We start from the raw sequence: 16,719 nt of genomic DNA on the forward strand, positions 1-16,719 counted from the left end.
TAAATGTTTATGAAAATTAATAAAATATAATTATAGAAAAAAAATAAAAAAATAAAACCTTAAAAAAAAAAGAAGACACCATGGGAATAGGCATATTATAGCTAATGCCAGATGGATCTTGGCTGAAAGCAGAGAGTACCAGAGCAATGTCTGTCTGTGTTTCATTGACTATGCAAATATCTTAAATATATACCTTGAATAGAATGGTAATCCCAGAACACTTGATTGTGCTTATGCAAAACCTTTGCACAGACCATGAGGCAGTAGTGAGAACAGAGCAAAGAAATGCCACATGGTTCAAAATTGAGAAGAGTGTGTGCCAAGGATATGTCCTTTCTCCGTATCTTTTCAGTCTATATGTGGAACAGATTATCTGGGAGGCTGTGTTCTATGAAGAGAAATGTTGCATCAGGATTGGAGGGAGACTCATCAACAATCTGCATTGTGCAGATGACACAACCCTGCTTGCTAACACTGAGGAGGACCTGAAGCGCTTGCTGCTGTAGGTCAAGGATTGCAGCCTTCAATATGGATTGAAACTCAACATCAAGAAAACAAAGATTCTCATCACTGGGCTTATTGGCAGCATCATGATAGATGATGAAGAGATTGAGATTGTTGACAGCTTCAGTTTCTTGCCTCTATAAACAATACTCTTGGTACTAGCAGCCAGGAAATTAAAAGACAAATTGCATTGAGAAAGCCTGCTGTCAGAGACTTCTCCTAAGTACTGGGGAGCAACAATGTCACAATGTCAGTCTGGAGACTAAGGTGAACCTGATAAAGGCCAGGCCATGGTTTTTGCAATTACTTGCTGTGCATCATAGAGTTGAACAATGACTGGGGATAATAGAAGGAAAATTGATGATTTTGAGCTGTGGTACTGGACAAGTTTGCCCTGGAGAGTGTAAAGCCAGGCTCCGCCTTGGAGGCAAGGATTTTGAAGCTTTGTCTGACATGTTTTGGACATGTTGCAAAGGGAGATCAGACCTTGGAGGGGTCATGCTTGGGAAGGTGGAAGGACAGCACAAAACAGGAAAACCCTCGATGATATGGACTAATTCAGTAACTAGGGTAATGGGGGCAGGTGTGTCAGAGAATAAGATTGGCACAGGATAGAGCAGGGTTTAGGGTTGTACATAGGGTCGCTATGAGTCACAGGTGACTTGATGGCACATAACAAAAACAACATTAATGTAAGTTGTAAGTAAAATATTATTTGAGATATTCCAAAAGTGGCTAGAACAGTATGTGGAGAGAAAATAGACAAAGTTAAAGCTGAGTTTAAGAAAGGGTGTAGCACCAGGGATATCATTGTTAATGTCTGATGAGTCCTTTCTGAATGCATAAAATGCCATAAGAATGTTAATATGTGTTCCATTGACTTTTCAAGACATTTTACTGTGTAGATTATGACAAACATAAAATCAGAGAAAATTGGCATTAAGACTGTATCTTTTCTCCACACCTACTCCATCTGTAGACTGAGCAAATCATTTGAGAAGTTGGACTCTATGAAAAAGAATGTGGCATCAGAATCAGAGGAAGATTCATCAACAAACTACACAGGTAACACAGGTAACAACCATACTTGCTGAAAATAAGGAGGATCTGAATCTCTTGCTGTAAAAGATCAGAAACTATACACTTCAATGCTGATTGTATCTCAACATCAAAATGACAATTCTCACCAACATACCAGTAAGCAACATCCTATTTAAAAGCATGCAGTGTTGCCTTGCTCTGTTTGTAGAACAACTTCTTGGTCTAGGTATAGGTTTTATATAAGCACAATTAAGTGTCTGGGACTCCCATTCTTCTCAATGTTAGCCATACTTTTATATATATTATATAAATATTAATGTATATATGTGTGTATACACACAGACACACATACACACACACACACACACACACACACACACACACACTGGCTTACTTACAAAGTTCGTATGCATTGTTTTTCACACTGGATCTTTCCCATTTCCACCCTTCCCTCCATCAATTAAATTGTGCGACTCTTATCCCCCCATCATCAACCTTCAGCTCTCATCCTCTCTCCTCTTAGATCTTCATACATGTTTCACTAGCTATCTATTTCTACAATAATGGGCTTATACAGTATTTGTCCTTATAGGACTGAGTTAGTTCACTCAGCGTCATGCTCTCCAGTCCCCAAGTTAGGCAATAATTTACAAAATCACTACTCCTGTATGCTGTGTAATATTCCGTCATGTGAATGTACCATAATTTCTCAATCCATTTGATTATGGTTGGACGTTTGGGCTATTTCCATGTTCTTGCAATTGTGAATAACCTGCTATGAAAATTAGTGTACAAGTCTCCATTTGTGCCTTAGTTCTCATTTTCTCAGGATATATTCCAAGCAGTGGAATAGCTGAGTCATATATAATTTCTATATTCAGTTTTCTGAGGAAACATCAAACTGCCTACCAGAGTGGTTACATCATTTTACAATCTCAGCAACAGTGTATAAGAGTTCCTATGTCACCACATCCTCTCCAACATTTATTTCTTGCTGTTCTGTTAAACCTTGCCATGGCTACTACAATTATATGGTATCTCATTGTGGTTTTGTGGAGGTTTATTTGTTTGTTCTTCTCTTGAACCTTTATTGTTTACTGGATTGTTAAACATTACACTGCTGCTAAACTGAAATGGTATCTCACTGCTAGTTCGGGTTTTTAATATTTTTATTAGTTTTCATATAATAATTCCTTTACATTATGTTTTGCTCATAAACATTGTGTTTTACACACTTTCATTTACATTGTGTTTCATAAAATCATTGAAAAACATTCTATTATACATTGTTTTAATTGGTTTGCTTACGAAGTGTATATACGTTTGATTCGTACAATTGTTCACTCACATTGTGTTTCATACACTCATTCTCATACTTTATATTTTCTAAAAAATCAATCGCTCTATGACTTTGCCTATCATTACCCTGTCTTTTTTTACCCAGAACCTCCTCATTGTTTCCCGCCTTCTCCAACCCACCAATCTGGGCAATCCTATGGTTTCCCCCGATCTATTCTCATCCCTTCACTCCCCTTCCCTCCACTTGAGTTCCATGCATGTTTTACTAGTTATCCTTCTCTTTTTACAATAATAACAATAATAAGGATTCATTATTTGTCCTTAAGAGCTTGTGTTAGCTCATTGAGCATAACGTTTTCCAGTCTTTTTTTTTTTATGGTGAGAAAAAATTTATATTCAGAATTAGCCTGCTGGACTCAGTTTAGATGATCTCAATTTTGTTGGCCACATCCAAAGCATCATAATCAGGAGCAAGTCGAACATAGGCCTTCTTCTCGCCATCAGGCCTAATGAAAGTGTTGACCTTGGCCACGTCAATGTCATAGAACTTCTTTACAGCTTGTTTAATTTGGTGTTTATTGGCCTTGACATCCACAATGAACACAAGTGTGTTGTTATCTTCTATCTTCTTCATAGCTGACTCAATGTTCAGGGGAAATTTGATGATGGCATAGTGGTCAAGCTTGTTTCTCCTGGGAGCGCTCTTCCAGGGGTATTTGGGCTGCCTTCGGGGTCTCAGTGTCTTAGGCCGCCGGAAGGTGGGTGACCTGCGGATCTTCTTTTTTTTTTGGCTGTGGATGTCCTTCAGGACTGCCTTCTTGGCCTTTAGTGTCTTTGCTTTGGCTTCAGTTTGGAGAGGGGCAGGGCCTTCCTTCTTGGCTTTCGGTGCAATCTTTGTAGCCGCTTTCCAGTCTTTCCCAAGTTACATAGTATTTGTCAAAATTGTTGCTCCTGAATGCTGCATGGTATTCCACTGTGTGAATGTACCACAATTTTTCAGTCCATTCAGTTGTGGCTGGACATTTGTGCTGTTTCCATGTTCTTGTCATGGTGAATAGCACTGCTGTGAACATTGGTGTGCATACCTCTGTGTCTCAGTTCCAATTTCCTTGGGTATAATTTTAGTAGTGGAATAGCTTGGTCCTATGGAGTTTCTATGTTCAACTTTTTTGAGGAAAATGTCAAACTGTCTTCCAGAGTGGTTGGACCATTTTACAATCCCACCAAAAGTGTATAATTCCTACTTTTCCACATCCTCTCCAACATTTAGTAATTGCTGTCCTGTTAAACTTAGCCACTTCTACTGAAATGAGAGTTCACTAGTTCCTTAAGTCAAAAAGGGAGAAAGGAAGCTCATCAAGGAGGAGATGGATTGTTAGTATGAGAACTATAAATTATCCAGTGAGAGATATTTTTGTTCCCAAGAAGGTTGTAAGGGAACTGTTGTTGCACCCTCTGACTTGCAGTATCCTGGTATAATAAGTGCTATATGTTACCATAATCCATACAGTTGACACTTGCAAATATATCTCAGTTGTTTCCAGAAAATATCTTCAGTCTTTCAGTGGGTTTGACTTTGAAGTTATAGAAAATGTTTTATCTGACATAGTGTAGAAAGATGTAAACCCTTTCTTCATACTGCAGAAAAATTCCTACACTCTAAATCAATTCTGAGACAGAAACAATGTAACAGGGAGGAAAGGGTCAGATATGCATCATTCTTCAGGCAAAGCATCCATAAACCATTCTTAGGATGAGCAGAGATAACACGTACTTTCTTGATTACTGAGGCTAAACACAGTCTTATTGTCCACTTGTCCTTCCCCTTTCACTGACTTTCCAATGATGATCATCACAAAGGAAGGTGATCTGATTTAACACAGCCACCAAAATAGCAAATTATTCTTAAGTGTCAGGAAAGTCCTGCTTTTTAAATGTTTTTAATATGTCACTGTTTTTCCATCATCAAGATAAGGATGAGCAGGCCTTTATCCAGTAGTATCTCTTCTGCATAAGAAAAAAAATAGAACAATTAATTGCAATATTTGAAAAAAATACATATCAGTCTGCAAGAGAGACATCAAAGCAAGAATGAGGAAGAAAATGGGTTCTTTAAATATATACAGAGAGAAAAATAAAATTAACATTATCTGTATGATATTGTCCATGCTGCCATTCAATCCAGGGATGTGAAACTCTCTTGGGAGAAAAACCTTCAAATTGTTTCACCTCTGAAACTTATTTATGAATTTTTACTGTGAAATACCTTTAGCAATATTCTGAATCTCAGAATACTTCTGTATTAATTGTATTGGGACTGTCAGGCCTAGAATGTTAAGTATGGAAGAATAAAAAATGTAAAAAGCAATGTTCATGAGGCAACCACAAATGCAAAACCTGGAGATAAAATCACGTACAACATTTTCAAAGAGCAGGGAAGTAGCTGGTACTATTGGAGGAGAGGAAAACAGTATTAGAAGGAGATAAAGCAAAAAATGCAACAAAAGGTAGAGAAGGAGTGTAGGATCACAGAGGACCAAAAGGAAATTTTCAGGATTTGAGCTTTTTCAGAATGAGAAAGTAAGTATTCACAACTATTTAGAAAAATCTGCTATAGAGTAAAGAGAAATACTTAATATAAATGAAGTGAAATTTGGTTAAGAGTGTTTAATCTTTCCATTACTATATACTATATACTATATAGGAAAAATTAGCAATATTTGTATGGCAATGGTAATTATCTCATAGAGATAAAATAAAGATTTTTGCAAAGAGAAAGACTGGAAACCAAGTTCTCTGCCTTACAATATTTCTGGTTTAGGAAATCTTAGTGATTATGAGATATTGACTGTGATAATAGTGAAGCTGTATTTCTGTTTTGTGTACAATTTGCAGTTCAAAATAAGATAGTTTCATTGTAAGTAAGATGATCTTATCTGGAAAATTTTGTTAGTTTCTACATAACATTCTACATAGTTTCTACTTAACATTGTTGTTGTTGTTGTTGTTGTTATGTGCCATCGAGTTGCTCATCGAGTGACTCATAGCGACCCTATGTACAAGAGCTCTAAATGCCATTCTATGCTGTACCAACCTAGCCATCTCAAATGCACTCATTCCCACCACTCCAGTCATAGAATCGGTCCATCTCATCGAAGCTCTCCCTCTGCTGCACCGCCACTCCACTCTGCCAAACATGATATCCCTCTCCAAGGACCAGTCCCTCCTTGCAGCATGCCCAAAGTATGTCAAAGCTTCAGAATCCTTGAATCCAAGGAGCATTCGGCTTCACCTTCTCCAGGACAAACCTGTTCATTCTCCTAGCAGTCCATGGTATATTCAAAATTCTTCTCCAGCACCACATATCAAAGGCATCAATTCTCTTTCTATCATCCCTATTCACTGTCCAAATCTCTGATGCATAGCACGTAATTGCGAAGACTATAGCCCGATCAGGTGCACCTTAGTCTCCAGCCTGACGTCATTGCTCTTCAGTACTCTTGAGAGGTCCCTCACAGCTGACTTTCCCAGTGCAATTTGTCTCCTGATTTCCTGGCTGCTGTTACCATGAGTGTTGAGTGTGGAACAAGTAAACTAAAATTGTTAATTATCTCAATCTCTTCACCATCCGTACTGATGCTGCCAATTGGCCAAGTGGTGAGAATCTTTGTTTCCTTGATGTTGAGCTTCAATCCATATGGGAGGCTGCTGTCCTTGACCTTCTGCAGCAAGTGCTTCAGGTCCTCCTCAGTTTCATCAAGCAGGGTTGTGTCATCTGCATAAAGCAGGTTGTTGATGACTCTTCCACCAATTGGGATGCACATTCCTCCTCATACAGCCCAGCATCTCAGATGATTTCTTCTGCATACAGATTGAAAGGTATGGAGAAAGAATACATCCCTGACGGACCCCCTTCTTGATTTTGAACCATGTAGTGTCTCCTTGCTATGTTCTGAAGACTGCCTCTTGGTCCAAGTATAGGTTTTGCATTCACACAATCAAATGTTCTGGCGTTCCCATTAGCTTTTGCATAGTCAATGAACCATAGATAGACATACTTCTGCTGTTCTTTGCTTTCTGCCAAGATCCATCTAACATTAGCTATAATATCCCTAGTACCATGACCTCTTCTAAATCCAGCCAGTACATCTGGAAGTTTTTGGTTGACATATTGTTCCAAACATTTTTTGGATAATTTTCAGCAGAATCTTGCTTGCATGTGATATTAATGATGTTGTTCAATAATTTCTGCCCTCTGTTGGGTCACCTTTCTTTGGAATGGGAACAAATATCGACCTTTTCCAGTCAGTGGGCCAGCTGGCTGTCCTCCAGATTTCTTGGCATAACTTTGTGAGCATATCCAGGGAAGTGTTTGTTGAAATATGTCAATTGGAATGCTGTCAACTCCTGGAGCCTTGTTTTTTGCCAATTCCTTCAGAGTAATTTGAACTTCCTCTTTCATCACCATAGTCTCTCGCTCATATGTTATTTCATGAAATGCTTCTATGTCAACCAATTTCTTCTGATACAGTGACTCTGTGTACTCCTTCCATCTTCTCTTGATACTTCCTAGATGGATCATTTAATATTCTCCCCAAAGTATCCTTAAGTATTGCCACCCATGGCTTGAATTTGTTTTTCAGCTCCTTCAGCTTAAGAAACGCTGAGTGAGTTCTTTGCACATTTCATTATAGTATCTTGCTTTTTCGTCCCGGGCTGCCTTTTGAAATTTTCTGTTCAGTTCTATGATTTCTTCCTTTGGCTTTGGCTTCTCGGTGCTCTAATGCAATACTTAGAATCTCATCTGACATTCTTCTTGGTCTTTTCTTCTTTTTTTTTTTTCCCTTCTTCTTTTTCAGCCTTTGTAATTATCTTTTGCATTCTTCATGGACGATTTTCTTGATATCCTCCCAGAGCTCATTTGCTCAAGGCCTCAAACTTGTTCCTGAGATGGTTTTGAAATTCGAGTGGGACACACTTAAGGTCAAATTTTGGTTCCCGTGGACTTGATTTAATTTTCTTCAACTTCAGCTTGAACTTACATATGAGTAGTTGGTGGTCTGTCCCACAATCAGCACCCGGCCTGGTTTTCACTGCTGATATTGAGCTTCTCCACCCCACCCAGTCTTTCCACCAATGTAATCTATTTGATCCCTATGTATACCATCAGGTGAAATTCATGTGTGTAGCCTGAGTTCATGGTTTTTTATAAAAGGTATTTGCAATGAATAAATCATTGAATGTGAAAAACTTTATCATTCTATCTCCAGTCTCATTTCTCTCACCAAGCCAGTCTTTTCCAGCTACTGATTCTTCTTCCCTGTTCCCAACTTTTGCATTCCAGTTGCCCATTATTGTCAATGCATCTTGATTGCATGTTTGATCAATTTCTAACTGCAAAAGTTGGTAGAAATCTTCTGTTTCCTCCTCTTTGGCTCCTAGTTGTTGGTGCATATATTTTTATTATAGTGGTATTCACTGGATTTCCTTGTATGAATATGGATATTATCCTATCACTCACCACATTGTATTTTAGGATGGATCTAGAAATGACATTTTTAATTACGAAACCAGCCCCATTTTTTCTCACCTTTTCATCCCTGGCATAGTAAATCATATGATCATCTGACTCAAAATGTCCCATGCCAAGCCATCTCATTTCATCAATACTTAACATTAAAGCAATATTTTCTAAAATTAAATCATATATCGTTAACTGTTTTGTTTCATGGAGATCTCAGACCTTTACTTCTTGAAATTCTTACTGGGAGGTAGATGTGGAAGAATATTTGGATTGGATTATTGGATTATGTAATGATTCCTGGACAAAGAACATTGACCCGCTGGTTAACTGTGAAGGAATTTTTCTATTACATTGTGTCAGAATGAATAGTCAAACACATCTCTTTACCTCCTCCTCACTCTTACTTCAGTATGTAGAAAGACCTCTACTTCATGTTGAAGTATTTCTGGATTATGAATGTGATGTGGTGAGGTTTGGTGTGGCCAATAATACCCTCATCTGTGGTTTACTTTCATGCTGCTTCTATTCTATTTCCTTTTCATTGCCCCTGGTGATCAGGTATAGGTTAGAAACTTCTCCATGATTTGAGAAATTTTCACTGAGCCACTTGATTGTATTTCATTTTACTCTACTTTTTGTTATGTTTATTATTATTAAACTCTGATACTTTAAAAAAATCATCTCTCTCAAGTGATTTGACTTACATTTGACATTAGGTCTATACATTCAGATTTAAATAATTTTTGAGTTCCGAAATATTCTTCACTTATGCAAAATCATCTTATTTTAGTAGAAACACCTAAAGTTCATTGATAAGAGTAAAATAGTTCCTTACCACACTTAGTCACTTCTTACGAATTCTCAAAATGTTTTTTTAACACTTCTATTCCTGCAATCACATAGAGATTTTTAAGGTTAGCTGAATGGCTGGACAAAGTTTATTATAGATAATAGCATATGCAGTGTAAATGATGAAAAAAAAAATCAGTATTACTTACCCCTTTTCCCATGGATTTCTTCTCTCTGAAAAAGCCAGACAGAAGTAAGTTATGATATAGATTCAGGCTGTATTTTCAATTTAGCACATAAAAGAAATGTAGAATTTACCAAGTTTTTTAGCGTTTTATTTAAAAATAAAAGAGAGAGTGAGAGAGAGAAGATATCTAATCTCAAAACATAAGATGAAATAATTTGGTTTTCTATAACTTTTTTATTTCTTAATAAATTCTTATCCACTATAATTCTTTGCTTTGTCATCCTCAGCTGCCTTTTGAAATCTTTTGTTCAGCTTCTTAACATCTTGATTTCATCCTTTTGCTTTAGTTCAGCACTCTAGTGCAATCATCAGAGTCTCTATCGACATCCATCTTGGTCCTTTTTTTCTCCTCTCTCTTTGTAATGACCTTTCACATTCTTCATGGAAGAGATTCTTGATATCCTCCCACAGCTCATTTGGTCTTCACTCATTAGTGTTCAAGGTCTCGAACCTGTTCCTGAGATGGTCTTTAAATTCAGGCGGGATAGACTTGAAGTCAAACTTTGGTTTCTATGGATTCGGTTGGGTTTGATTTAGCTTCAGTTTGAACTTACGTATGAGTAATTGATCATCTCTTCCACCATCAGCCCCTGGCTTTGTTTTTACAGCTATGTTGAGCTTCTCCAAAGATTCTTTCCACAGATTTAATCAACTTGATTCCTGTGCATACCATCAAGTGAAGTCCATGTGTATAGTTGCCCGTTTTGTTTCTTATAAAAGGCATTTTTAGTAAATAAATCAATTACACTGAATTCTTACGTTCTATCTGCATCCTCATTTCTGTCACCAAGTCCATGTTTCCTCACTACAAATTTTTCATCCCTGTTTCCAACTTTTACATTCCAGTCACCTATTATTATAAATCCATCTAGTTTGATTTTTATCAATACCTAATTGCAGTATTGGTAGTTGCTATTGTGTGTTGTTGAGTCTGAGCTGACCCATCGCTGACCTTCGGCAGGTTTCAGAGGCAGTTAACCACACGGGAGGAGACTGCTCATCCTCCCACAGGGTAGTTAGTGGATTTGAACTGCAGTCATCTGTTTCCTCCTCTTTGACTCTGACTGTTCGTGCATATATTTGATTGATAGTGATATTAGTAAGTATTCTTTGAATGCATATAGATGTTAACCTGTTCACAACATTCCATTCCCAGATGGATCTAGAAACGATCTGTTTAACAATGAACATAACCCCATTTTCCTCACGTTTTAATTTCCAATGTATATGGTTGTCTGATTCAGAATGTCTCATATCAATCCATCTCATTTCTCAAATGCCTACAATATCAATATTTATGTGTTCCATTTCTTCCTTAACAATCTCCATTTTCCCTGCATTTCTACTTTTCACATTCCACTATCCAGTCTCTAGTATCTATTAGCAACTGTTCCTCTTCCTCTGCTAGTCCCAACACGAAGGCTCAGCATCTGGTGCCGTATGTGCTAGTCTAATATCATTGTGCTCTATCATACACAGGGTTTTCAAAAGCCTTTTGTTTCAGAAGAGAGTGGCTAATCCTTCCTCCCTAGTCTGTCTTATGCTCAGCCGAGACAAATATTTGACAGACATTTTACTCAAAGGCGCAGATGAGAGACCTTTCCCCATTATGCAGGTAACAGATAAGATGCTGGTCCAAACTCCCCCACCTTTGGTGCATGTGTTGTGTTCCCAGCCTGCCGTCATCCAGCTCAGTTCCCTCTCCTTATCCCTCCAGCACCTCCCATCCCCCTGTGCTTAGATAACCCTGGTTTGATGGCTCAGAATTCAGACCACCTTTGTCCTCTCATTTTGTCTCCAGTCCTCTGTGATGTTGGGGCTCCTGCCATAGTTGAACTTCCTGGAGAAGTGAGCATGCACTGTTGAACGCCTTGCTGGTGTGTTAAGACTTCGCTGCAGAGTTGCTTCAGGGTCAAACTCTGACCATCTGTTGGGGAAGGCAGTGTGGGTGAACTCTGGTCTATTTTTAAGGTCTTGGTCTAAAAATAACAAAGAAAGGAAATGTTAATCCAAAAATGTGGAGATAGAATTTAGTCTCCTAAAACTTGGAGATGTCAGTGAGTATTTCAGTCAGATTGCTGGAACTGAACTCTAATTTGGCTAAACTCCAATTCATCATGTCAAACAACTTATTATGGAGAAGTTAGAGTTCTGAGCAGACACTATTTGCATTTTCAATTTAGCATATGAAGAAAAATAGAACTTACTAGATCCTGTACAGCCTTAATCTAAAATTCACATGAAGAAAGGAAATAGGAATACTAAGATGATGAAATTTGACTGAACTCCAATTTATCACATACATGCATGCAGTCAGTTTCAGAGAAGTAAATCTTGTGACATACACCATTTGTGTTTTCAATTTGGCCTATCAAGGAAAATAGAACATACCAATTTTTAATAGACTTAGAATAAAAAGAAAAAAGAATATCATAATTCCAAAAAATATGAAGATAGGATTTATTCTTCTAAACATGGAAGTATCAGTGAATATTTGTGTCAGATAGTTAGAATTTAACTGAGTTCCAAGTCATTATACACATGTAACCAGTTAAGGAAAAAAATCAGTGTTCTCTGCTGAAATCAAGTGATTTTCAATTACACATATGAAGAAAACCACAAAACTTAGCACATTCTTTAATAGTTTGAACTAAAAAGAAAATAAAGACGGGGAATATTAATACCAAAGAACATGGGAGAATATTAATGTTCAGTTTCCTATAACTTAAAATTATTCATTAATACGTGAATTAGATTACTAGAATTTGACTGAATTTCATTGTATCGTGTACATGCCATGCAACTAGTCATGAAGAAGGTAATGTTTTGAGCAGCTGCCATTTATATTTTCAGTATAGCATATGAAAAAAATATAATTGACCATATCCTTTTAGCTTTGGTCTAAAATGAACAAGAAGGAAGGAAATACTAATTTCAAAAAAATGATAATTTTGTCTTCTAAAATCTGGAGATATCAGCAAATATTTTAGTCAGTTTCTTAGAATTTGATTGAATATAAGTTACTCATATAAATGCAACAAGTCACAGAGAATTTAATAACATGAACAGACACTATTTACATTTTCAGTTTATTATCGTTTGATGACCTTGAGTAGAGCATGACTCATAGCAACTCTGTGACCAACAAATCTGAACCCTGTCCTATCCTGGGCCATCCTCACTCTTCCTGATACACTAGAGCACATTGTGGCAGTCACCCTGTCAATCCACTTAGTTGGGGTCTTGCTCTCCTTTGTTGACCCTCAACCTTCCTAGCATTATAGTCTTCTAACTGACAACACTGTCTAACTGACAACTCCTTACTAATTTAGAGAGGTTCCTAACTGCAGACTTGCCCAGTACAATGTGTCTCTTTATTTCCTCACTGCCAATCAAGGATATTAATTGTGAACCCGAGTAAGATGAAGTTGTTGACAGTTTCAATCTCTTCTCCATCCATCATGATGTTGCCTATGGGTTCAGTGGTAAGAATCCTTGTTTTCTTGACATTGAGATGCAATCCATATTTAAAGCTGCCTTCCTTGATCATGTTCCTTTCAAGGAATAGCTCCTCCTACCAAAACACTTGAAATATGTGAGGCAAAGCCTCACCATTCTTACTATCAAAGAGCACACCAGCTGCACCCTCTCCACAGCATATTTGTTTATCCTTTTGACTGTTAGTAAGATGCTCAATGCTCTTCTCTAACACCACAGCACAAAAGCATTAATTATTCTGTCATTTTTATTCGTTGTCCAACATTCAGACACATGGTGATTGGAAACATGATGTTGTTATTGATCAAGTGGTAAGAATCTTTGTTTTCTTGACAAGGAGATGTAATCCACATTCAAAGCTGCATTCCTTGTTCTTCTGCAACAAGTGCTTCAAGTCCTCCTCATTTTTAGTAAGTAAGATTTTTGTCATCTGCATAACACAAATGATGACTTTCCCTCTGATTCTGATGCCATATTCTTCTTCAAGGAGTTCATCTTCTCAATATTTTGCTCAGCATACAGATTGAATAGGTATGGGGAAAGAATACAACCATGAATCACTCCCTTCTTAATTTTAAACCATTTTCCCCCTTCTCTATCCTCACAACAGCCTCTTTTTTTCCAAGTATAAGTTCCACATAATCACAATTAAGTGCACTTGGAATCCATTCTTCTTAATGTCAATCACAACATTTTATTATCCTAACAGTCAAATATATTTGCAGAGTCAACAAATCAGAAAGAGACATTCTTCTGGTATTACTTATTTTCAGCCAAGATACATCTGACATCATCAAAGATATTCCTGGTGCCACAGCCTCTTCTAAAGTCTGCTTGAATTTCTTGCAATTCCCTATCTATGTATTCTTCTGGCCATTTTTGAATGATCTTCATCAGTATTTTGTTTGCATGTTATATTAAAGGTACTCTTTGATAGTCTCCACATTCAGTTGAATCACAGTTCTTGGGAATGGGAACAAATATGATCTTCCAATCCATTGGTCAGACATCTGTCCTCTAAATTTCCTGGTGTGTACTTGTGAGTGCAACTAACGTTGCATCTGTTAAATCAAACAAATCAATTGATATCCCATTGATTCCTGGGGTCTTATTTTTATTTGCCAAGCCTTCAGCACAGCTTCCACTTCTTCCTTTATTAACACTGGCTCTTGTTCATTCAGTGTCAATTAGTAGGGTTTTTTGGTACAGTGATTCTTTGTATTCCCTCCATCTTCTTTTGATGCTTTCTGAGTCATTCAATGTATTGTCCATAGCATCTCCCAGTATTGCAAATTGCGATTTAGATTTTGTTTCCCAGTTCTCTCAGCTTGAGAAATGCGGAGTGAGTTCCAATTCCAGTTCTCTAAACATTCCATTACAATACTTCGCATTGTCCTTCCAAGCTGCCCTTTAAAATCAGCTCTTTTATTGTGACATATTTTCCCTTTGTTTTGGCTTCTCAATGATCCAGCACAATTTTTAGAGTCTCTTCTGGCATTCAGGTTTTTTTCCCCCTTCCCCCTCTGCTTTTGTAATGACTTTTGCTTTGTGATATCATCTCACAACTCATCCAGTTTTTGATCATTGGTGTTCAATGCCTCAAACCTATTCCTAAAATGATCTTGAAATTCAGGTGGAATTTATTCAAGTTCCTTTTGACTTATTTTCATTTTCTTAGGCCTCCATTTTAACTTGCATATGAGTAATTGATGGTCTGACCCACAGTCTTCCTCATCCTAGTTTTTATTGCCGATATTAAGCTTCTTCACTAATTTCTTCCAAACTTATAGTCAATCTGATAACTATGCAGTTCATCAGGTGAGATTCATGTATAAAGTCATTATTTGTGTCTTTTAGAAAAGGTATTTGAGATGAATAAGTAATTGAAAATGCAAAATTTAGTTGTTCTCTTTCCAACCTCATTTCTATCACCAAGCCCATATTTTCCAACTACTATTCTTCCTCCACTATTTCCAACTTTTGCATTCCAGTTACCAGTTATCATTAAAACATTTTGATTGTATGTTCAGTCAATTACAGACTACAAGATTTTGTAAAAATTCTCACTTTATTCTTATTGGCTCTAGATGTAGGAGCATATATTTGAATAATAGTTGTGTTAACAGATCTTTCTTGTATGTGTAGATATTATCCTATCCCTCACAACATTGTATTTCAGGATGGAACTTGAAATAACTTTTTAACTATGATTGTGACACTATTCTTCTTCTGTTATTGATTCCCAGCATAGTATACCGTAAGATTATCAGATTCAAAGTGGCCAAAGCTTGTCCATCTCATCTCACTAATGTCTATTATGTTGGTGTTTATGCATTCTTTTTCACTTTTTATTAATTTATTTACAAAGTTCATATACACTATGTTTCACACTATTCTTCACTCATATTGTGTTTTGTACACTGTCATGCATTATGTTTTATAAAATTAATCACAATTCGACCTTAGCCTTCATTACCCTATATTTTCACCTGGATTCTCCCATTTCAAGCACCCCCAACCTTCTACCCACCAAACTGTGCAAACCTGTGGTTTCATTCCTACCCATCTTCAGCCCTCTTTCCCTTGAGTTCTCCACACCCTCTCTTAACACTTACTGCTTGCTTCTCTGCTAAACTTTGCCACTGCTACTGGGTTGAGATGGTATTTTATTGTGGTTTTGATTTGTATCTCTCTCATTGTCAATGATTTTGAGCAGCTCTTCATGTGTTTGTTGGCTACCTAAATGTCTTCCTCTGCAGAAAGTCTTTCTATGTCATTTGCCCATTTGGCAATAGGGCCATCAGTCTTTTTATTCTTGATTTTCTGGACTATTCCATAAACATTTATTATCAGACCCTTGTCTGAGATGACATTGTCGAATATTTGTTCCCAGTCAATAGGCCATCTTTTCAGTTTGCTGGAAAAGCTTTTGATGAGCATAGGAATGTACTCTTTAAAAAAATGACATTCATCTATTTTAATCTTACCACATTGTGCATTTCTGGCTGGTTTTGGCTGTTTCTTTATATCATAGGCTAGGACTTCTAAGCTTGGTCCAAGTTTGTCTCTTATAAACTTTATGGTTTTGGGTTTTACTTCCAGCTCTCTCATCTACCTTGAGTTGATTTTTATATATAATGTGAGATGTGGATCCTGTTTCAGCTTTCTACAGGTAACAGTCGAGTTTTGCCAGCATCATTTGTTGAAGAGGTTGTCATGTCCACATTTGATAGTTTTTAGTTCCTTGTCAAATATCAGTTTACCATAGATAGATGGGTTAATTTCAGGGTTCTCAATTCTGTTCCATTGGTCTATGTGCCTGTCATTATACCAATACCATGCTATTTTGGTTACTACCGCTGTGTAGCAGGTTTTAACATCAATCATTTTTCAGAAGTGCTTTGCTTATTCATTATCTCTTTCCACTCCAAATAAACTTGACAATTTCCCTTTCAATCTCCTTGAAAAACGAATATAGTATCTATATTGGAATTGTGTCGGATGTATAAATTGCTTTTGGTAGGATTGTCATTTTCACAATATTGAGTCTTCCTATCCACGAACAGGATGCATTTTTTTTTACTTGTTTTACTCTTTGATTGTATCTTGCAGAACTGTTCTGTAGTTTTGTTTGTATAGGTCTTTCATGTGTCTAGCAAAGTTCACTCCTAAGTGTCTCAATTTGTGTTTGGCAATTGTAATTGGTATTGCTTTCTTAGTTTCCTTCTGTGTTTCCTTTGTTACTGTAGAGGAATCCCACTGATATTTAGATATTGATCTTTTATCCTTCAATCCTACTTAACTGGCCCACTGGCTC

At 37.0% G+C, this 16,719-nt stretch overlaps 1 protein-coding gene across 1 annotated transcript in view; it reads right to left on the minus strand.

The window, feature by feature from the left end:
* Window positions 1–11,171: 11,171 nt before the first annotated feature.
* LOC102854222 (butyrophilin-like protein 2-like) overlaps window positions 11,172–16,719 on the minus strand; it is a 70,260-nt gene continuing 64,712 nt past the window's right edge. Inside the window, exon 9 of the mRNA XM_006898145.1 lies at window positions 11,172–11,383. Within this exon, the coding sequence (XP_006898207.1) occupies window positions 11,172–11,383 (212 nt within the window). The remainder of the gene's footprint in view (window positions 11,384–16,719) is intronic.

Source organism: Elephantulus edwardii, unplaced genomic scaffold, assembly GCF_000299155.1.
Source record: "Elephantulus edwardii isolate Elephantulus edwardi_28Jun2011 unplaced genomic scaffold, EleEdw1.0 scaffold00221, whole genome shotgun sequence".
In the NCBI taxonomy this organism is placed as follows: domain Eukaryota; kingdom Metazoa; phylum Chordata; class Mammalia; order Macroscelidea; family Macroscelididae; genus Elephantulus; species Elephantulus edwardii.